Here is a 7,156-nt window from a genome sequence, read left to right as displayed (position 1 = left end):
TAGCAATTATGCAAGGGGCCGCCGATGACGAGGCAGGTCAATTCATGTTGCATTATATCAGTATGGGCGAAAGCCACAATAACTAGGACCAAAAACTTTGCCCCGTTGGAAACGATCCTTAACTGCCAAAAAGGGACCGCTAGTGATGTGGTCAACCATTTGATGATGTGTTTAGCTTGTTACCTGACCGAGGTTTGCTCGGATGACCGCATAATCGGCCGTGCTCTGACGGTTAGTTTCAGTACCAACTGGACCTCTGGTCGCCGTCTTACCCGGTTGAAGAGCCCCTGCCGTCCTTGTCAATGCCCTCGGCTAGGAACACACTAAGCCAGGCGGTTGCGGAGTTCAATACCCGTTTCTCGATGCCTTACGTTTTAGTTCTATGTGATGAGGCTGCCGCGCTAGATGTTAATGTAGTTGAAATTTAGAAGTTTCGTGCGCCGAAATTCAGACCCCGGGCAAGGATCGATGGCAATATCACTGAGAACGGCGCTGAGCCTAGCGCGTTTCTCAACTTTAGCTCGGTTCAGAGGAAGGAAGGCCGGCGCAGAGGGCGTTGTATGACGCGTTCGTAAGACGTGCCGCGCTGTTCCCATGGGAGCTGAACCAGCGAGCATACGACTTGGTGTGCTGTTGCTGTGCTGGAGTCAAAAGCCGATTCATTGGATCCGGGGCGAATGGGTGCTGTGTTTATTCAAGTGAAGAATCAGTCGAGAGGTTTGCAGGAGTCGGGGCTTATCAAGGAGATGGCGAAGGAAGGCGCGATGGCTGGCTTGCCGGAGGATAGATGCCGGTACTGGGCGCTACAACGAGTGGTGCCGACCGGCTCGAAGTATCGAAGCGTCCGCTCCCCAAACCGTGTGTCGTTCTCCTTCACGCAAAATTCTTCACGGCTTCGATGGTGAATGCCAAGGGTTGCTCAATTCGTTACTCCTTGGCAATACAAAGTTATTGGACGCCGTTGACCACGGTGAGAAACCCACGACCCAACTCGAAGCTGAGCAACTCTTCTACGAACAGGTCAGTTGACTGGCTGGGACGGAAAGTGACGTCGACGATGACAAATCTCCGAGATGCCGTCCGCGGACTCGGACGTAATTAGGCACCACACACAAGGACAGGTGTGTGTGGTCCCACACACAAGTTGTCCTGGCCTTGTTCTGTCGCTCATCACTTTCGAACGCCCTAGCACCACCCTCGCCGCAAAAGCAGCCCGGATCCATACAGCAACCAGCCGCTCTGGTTTCTTTCCTCCCCATCATCCGCATCGGTGTTGCCGCGGCCCTTGGGTTCGGCGTCGCTGTTAATCACGGGGATATCACGCCTTGAGCAATTGCTCAAGGTTCGAGGCTCGGTGTGCGTGTGTTCAGTGCTACTCTCGCCGAGTCGTGAGCTTGCCGTTAATGGCCCCTCATCGTCATCCCCTCTCGCGATTGAGTGGTCGATCGTGGTGGTTGTATCGCTAGCGCATCCCCACTCCCAAAAACCCAAGACGGACCGGGTCTATCCTCACGTTTTCACCTCACCTCCCGTTCTCACCTCTGGACGTGAGGTGCAATTGGGACCCGACCGATCTTGGAACCCGACCGGTTTTGCGACCCGACCGGTCTCGTGAACATCTGAATTCAACTCAAAGACTGGTCGGCTCCGTGCGTGGTTGTTTTCACGTTTGTATATTCACGTTTTTTTACATCCTTCTTAACTGAACCGAGCTGTACTGAACCGCGCCCAAGCGAAGGTGTTACAAACGCGTACTAGACACACGCTTTGCAGTTGCAGAGACACTACGCAGTAGCCCCATCGCGCGCGCGCGTGTGTTGTTGAGTGAAGAGATCTCGATAATGGCGGAGGTGTTAGTTTTGTGTGGTCCGGGCATGGGTCACTACAACCCGTGTGTGCAGTTAGCGCGTGCTGTTGCGGCGTACGGTGGAAGTGCGACGGTGTTTACATATTTGTCTCCACAGCAGCTAGCGCGCGCCGGAGTAGAGCGGGTGTCGGAGGAGACGTGTCTCTGGCGCGAACTGGAGCCGCGCGTCCGGCTGCTTTGCGAGGTGGCCGAATCCGAAAGCATGGTCGACGTGATCCGGGCCACGCTTGAAGCCACGGATCGCTGGGTCGAGCGCGTCAAGGCGTTTTATAGGAAGCCAGACTGCTCGTCTGTCCTCGACTCGTCTGTCACTGACTCGTCTGTCCCCGACTCCGCCTGGCCGAGCTTGGTGGTAGCCGATATCGGAGTTTCTTATGATTCCGTGCTGGCCCAGTACTTCCGCGCTCCAAGTTACTCGTTTTCACCATCGCCGCTATACTACGCCCTCTGCGACGAAGCTTTGTTCCGGAGTGTGCTGAATCCCTGCCAGGTTGAGTTGCCCGGTATTTGCACGCTGCAGCCAGACGAAGGTCTCGTCCTTGACCCCGCGTTGTTGCCCCTTCTCGCGAAGGCCATGGCAACCGAGGAGGTCGCGCGCGCAAATCGCGCTGGCGTCATCATTAACGACGTGCAAGCCTTCTATACTTCTCAAACAATAGACGCGCTACACAGACGGGAATTCAGCCGTCAGTCCGCCTTGGGCCCCCGCCCGGGCTTTGAGGTGTATACTGTTGGTCCCCTGCTGAAGTTTGACGATCGGTGTTCTGTATTTGGGGCGTATTCACGAAATAAGACGGATGGAATCAGGCAGTGGTTGGAAGACAAAGCGCGGGGTAGCGTCGTATACGTATCGATGGGTAGTGCATACGATCTGGCCCTGCAGGATCTAACTGAGCTGGCCCACGGACTGACTTTGGTGGCTGACGCTCTGAACTTATTTGTGCTCTGGGCACATAGACCGGTGCAGTTGGAACCGGCGGCAAACTCGGGCCTGGATAGCAGCGGGCTACCGGCAGGCTGGTTGGAGGCCAACACGCGCCGCGTGAAGGTCTGCCCTTGGGTCGACCAGTTGCGCGTGCTGCAGCATCCGGCGCTTGGATGCTTCGTCACACACGCAGGGTGGAATAGTTTGCTGGAAAGTGTTTGTGTAGGACACGCTCCCCTAGTGTGTGTCCCGTTATCATTTGAGCAGCCGGCAAACGCGTGTGTTGTTGAAAAGTATTTCGAGATTGGTACCCGTGCAAGAAAGAACCCAACGACTGATCCCCTCGAGCGAAACAGATTCGCTGAGACCATCGAAGACACGCTGCGCAACGCAACACATTTCCGAGAACGATTGCAGAAACTACAGGCCCAGGCAACCACTGCCTGGGACAACCACTTGGGAAGCAGCGCACATACTCTCAGATCCCTACTTGACCTAATAGTTAGTTAATTAGTCTAGAGGAGTCTAGCGGGGTTTTTGTTACACTCTCCGACTCGTCGATCAATGATCAGAGAAAAGATGTCTCTCCTATTTTCGTGCGGTGCAAATGAATTCTCATTAGGCTCACTGGAGACCGGACGGAACGGTTCCAAAGGTGGTGCTTCGGGGGGTAGCAAAGGTGGTGCTTCGGGGGGTTCCAAAGGTGGTGCTTCGGGGGGTAGCAAAGGTGGTGCTTCGGGGGGTTCCAAAGGTGGTGCTTCGGGGGGTAGCAAAGGTGGTGCTTCTGGGGGTAGCAAGGGCGTTTCGAGGGCGCTTCGGGTAGTTTCGAGGGCGCTTCCAGGAGCTCTAGGGATATTGCGGGGAAGTACCACCATCGCAATGTCTGTTTCCCGGCTCTGGGGCTGACGGTCCCGCCTTCGAATCCAAAACGGCACTGTATTCATCAGCAGCCGCCGTGTCCACCTCTCAGGTTGGCGTTGTACCTCAGGGGCCTCGTCTTCCAGCGCCGAGGGTGCTTCATCAGGCGCTGCGGGGAGCTCCAAAGGAAGTTCCGCCATCAGAGTCCTCGTTTCTCGTTCCTCGAAATAACTGTCCTGCCTTCGAATCCAAAACGGCACTGTGTTCATCAGCAGCCGCCGTGTCCACCTCTCAGGTTGGCGTTGTACGTCAGGGGCCCCGTCTTCCAGCTCCGAGGGTGCTTCATCAGGCGCTGCGGGGAGCTCCAAAGGAAGTTCCGCCATCAGAGTCCTCGTTTCTCGTTTCGCGAAATAACTGTCCTGCCATCGAATCCAAACAGGAAGTGCCTTCATCAGCAGCTGCCGTGTCCACCCCTCGTCTTTGGGGCTGCGTGGGGACTTGTCACCGTCTCGGTAGTCGGGATTATCGAAGTCGGGATAACCGGACTTTCTCCGTCGGCCGAGCCGTGTAAGTCTTCGTCGCCACCCCAGGACGGCAGGGGGTCCGTAGGCGCTCCCGGGTGGAAAACGAGAGGGTGCTGGAACAATGACGCAGTTTTTTTTGAGTTTGATTTCGAGCAAGCAGTCGAACTGCCTGACAACGGCGTCCAAGTCGGGTAGCGTCGGGAAGGTGGGCAGCGGGCAACGCATTCCCTCGGGGTCCAAGCTGGCGAAGGCTACGGCCTCGTTGTGGGTGTCCCACCAGTTTCGGATCATTTGCTGCATCTGCCAGGATACTGATCCGAAATCATCAACGTCCATCACGCCTCTCAGGAAACCCGCGATCGAAACCAGCAAGGCGCCTCTCGCGCGGAAGTTATTCAACAGATTATGCCTGGCCGTTAGCCGCAGAGTCGCCAAGGGCTCCGTTGATCGGACGTCTGCGCTCCTCGGCAATAGGCGAGCGTCCGGCAGATTGTGCAAGATTTCCAAGGCTGTTTGCAAAGCGAGTACTTGTCGAGCCCCTGCTGAGCGGCCATTGGCCCAAAACTCCTCGTCCGCCAGCTCCGCTACGTCCAGCCACTCACCGTTGAACGACACCGGCCAGACCACGTGAGCCAACAGCGCTGCTCCCACCAACACGTCCATTGTGCTTCCTGGCACACACTTCATTTCTGTAGAATGTCGAACGAAAAAACCAGGTAGATATAATTCCGGAATGGATGGGGCATCACGCGGCGCTGATCTTCGAACTGTAGTGTTCGCTACCAGTAGCGACAGTAGGCAGAATCATTACAATAGCGACCTCGAGTAACGACCCAAACAATTCGAACCCTTGGGTGGTTTTGCTAGCAACCCTGGGTACATGAAACGCCCGCGCTAGGGGGGCTGTTGATAATTCCTCCATCAGAATATCTGCTTCCCGGCTCTGGAGCTCAAGGTCCTGCGTTCGAATCCGAAACGCCATAAGACGATCCCTCGGTGTCGATTCGGCTAGCTTGCATCTGCGGTTGCTTACTCTTTAAAACCCTTGCCGGACGGGCGAGGCCAACAACTGGACGCCGACATTGCCCACGCCGACATTGCCCACGAACATACCAAGACGCCCCCTCGCCTTCTCAGTTGAAGGGTCATTCCCAGGAACTCGTCCCAGTTGGTCTCTGTCCTCATGCTAATGTCTCCTGCTTGTTCTCTGCCTGCTCCTCCAGCTCCCGCTGCCCTGAGAGATAGTCTTGAGTTACCCACCTCAGCAGCGAGTCCGTGCACAGTTTAAACCTTCACACTTGGTCCTTGTGAACCGTGACGTCCACCCCGGCACGTCGCATCTTTCTGCCACTACTTGCGTTACCTTATCTCTGTTATCCTCATCGGTAGCGACCGTGCAGTGTGTGCCCAAGTCGGTGTCTCTCGTCCTCCCCTGGCAACCACCTGCGATCCTGGCTCCATCGAGACTACCACTACTTCTCTTACCTGCAGGTTGTCCGCGCCCGACTCCTCGAGCGGACGATTTGTGAGCATGGCCTTTTGCAACCTCTCCCGCAACTTTGCCGCCTGGTTCTGTTTCCTCTGCTCCTCGGTCATTGTGCCGGTTACCTCTTGCAACTACGCGAAGCACGGTGGCCTTCCGAGCAAGGCCTCGTACGACGTCGCGCCTGTGCTAATGTGTAGTGTCCTGTTGTGCGTGCGGCAGAGCGTCGCCACCATCCTGCCCAAGCCGCAGTGTCCTTCCTGCCAGAGTGCTCTGAATCCGCTTCTGACCGCCTTGTGGGACGCTTCGTTGGTGCCGTTCCCCTGTGGCCTGTACGTGGATGCAACCCAGCGCGCTCGCCACCATATCGTGGAACGCCCCCCTGGAGCTTCGGCACCAACTCTGCCCGTCTAGCTGCATAGGTCCCTCGTGATCTAAGCTTACTGCGTCCATGGCGGTCGGATTCTCCAGGCTCCCTTTCGGTACGCTGTGCGTCAGCCGGGCTCTCGTTCGAGTCCGAAATATATCAGGTACTCCCTCCCCACCCTCGCTACGTCCTCCGCAAGTCCGGACCAGACGAACATGCTGGCTACTCTCTTTCAGTACTCCCGCGTGCCCATTGGTGCCATACTTGAAGTTCAATACCACTTTCATTCTCAGTCGCTCCGGGACGCACACCTTGCCAGTCACAGCCTGCCGCCACCACTTGCCATCCTTCCTAACTCCAAGCACTCCTTGCGGCTCCAGCTGCCGGTACTCTCTCCTGAAGTTCTCTTCCGACACCTGGTGGGTCCCCAGCAGTCGGGCCACATGACCCATCTACCGCCCAAAGCCATTGCCTCGATCTTTGCGTCGCACTCTTCGTCTTCCGCTGCGTACCGGGACAACCTGTCCGCCACGTTGTTCCTTTCTCCCGACAGGAACTCCAGGGTGAAGTCGAACCTACTGAGCGCCAGCGCCCAGCGGAACACCTTCCCTACTCCCACAAGGTGGCGTAGGCTGGCGTGCTCTGTGCGTACGGTGAAGTGGTGGAGCGCTACGTAATAGCACCACTTCTCTACAGCCCACTTGACGCCGAAGAGCTCTCTCTCTCTCTCCCGTGTCCCACTTTCTCTCCGCGTCGATAAACTTCTTAGATGCGAACTCCAAAGGGACTTCTCTACCCTCCTGCACCTGCTTCAACACTGCGCCAGTACCCACCTCCGGCATCTGTTTCGATGATCAGCGGCGTCCCTGGGACAGGCGTACGGAGCAAGACTCACCGGCTACCGCCTGCTTGAGCTCCCTGAACGCCTGTCCGACTTGACGAGCAACCTGCCCTTTTTCAGCAACTCGAACAGCGGGGCAGTGTACTCGGCGAATTGCGGGATGAAGGGTCGTAGGTAACCAACGGCTCCTAGGAAGCTCCTAGCGTGCGATCGTCGAGTACCTCCTCGAACGCCGTGTCCATCGCGCGCCGGAACTCTGCTGGCGAGTTCTTAATCCCGAAGGGGATGAAC

General features: G+C 56.8%; 2 protein-coding genes across 2 annotated transcripts; one reads left to right on the top strand and one right to left on the bottom strand.

Annotated features, from left to right (window-relative positions):
• Positions 1-1,901: 1,901 nt before the first annotated feature.
• GNI_071610 (glucosyltransferase) lies at positions 1,902-3,302 on the top strand (the record flags this gene model as incomplete). Its single annotated transcript, XM_011132028.1, has 1 exon — positions 1,902-3,302. A coding segment is annotated over one exon (1,401 nt), but the record flags the coding sequence as incomplete, so codon positions are not given.
• A 5-nt stretch (positions 3,303-3,307) lies between these two features.
• GNI_071600 (hypothetical protein) lies at positions 3,308-4,861 on the bottom strand (the record flags this gene model as incomplete). Its single annotated transcript, XM_011132027.1, has 1 exon — positions 3,308-4,861. One exon carries the CDS (start codon positions 4,859-4,861, stop codon positions 3,308-3,310), a length of 1,554 nt encoding a protein of 517 aa, XP_011130329.1.
• Positions 4,862-7,156: the final 2,295 nt, after the last annotated feature.

Source organism: Gregarina niphandrodes (assembly GCF_000223845.1).
Source record: "Gregarina niphandrodes unplaced genomic scaffold scaffold00012, whole genome shotgun sequence".
In the NCBI taxonomy this organism is placed as follows: domain Eukaryota; phylum Apicomplexa; class Conoidasida; order Eugregarinorida; family Gregarinidae; genus Gregarina; species Gregarina niphandrodes.
The sequence above is the reverse complement of the archived record's forward strand: the minus strand, read 5'-3'. Positions and strand labels throughout refer to the sequence as shown.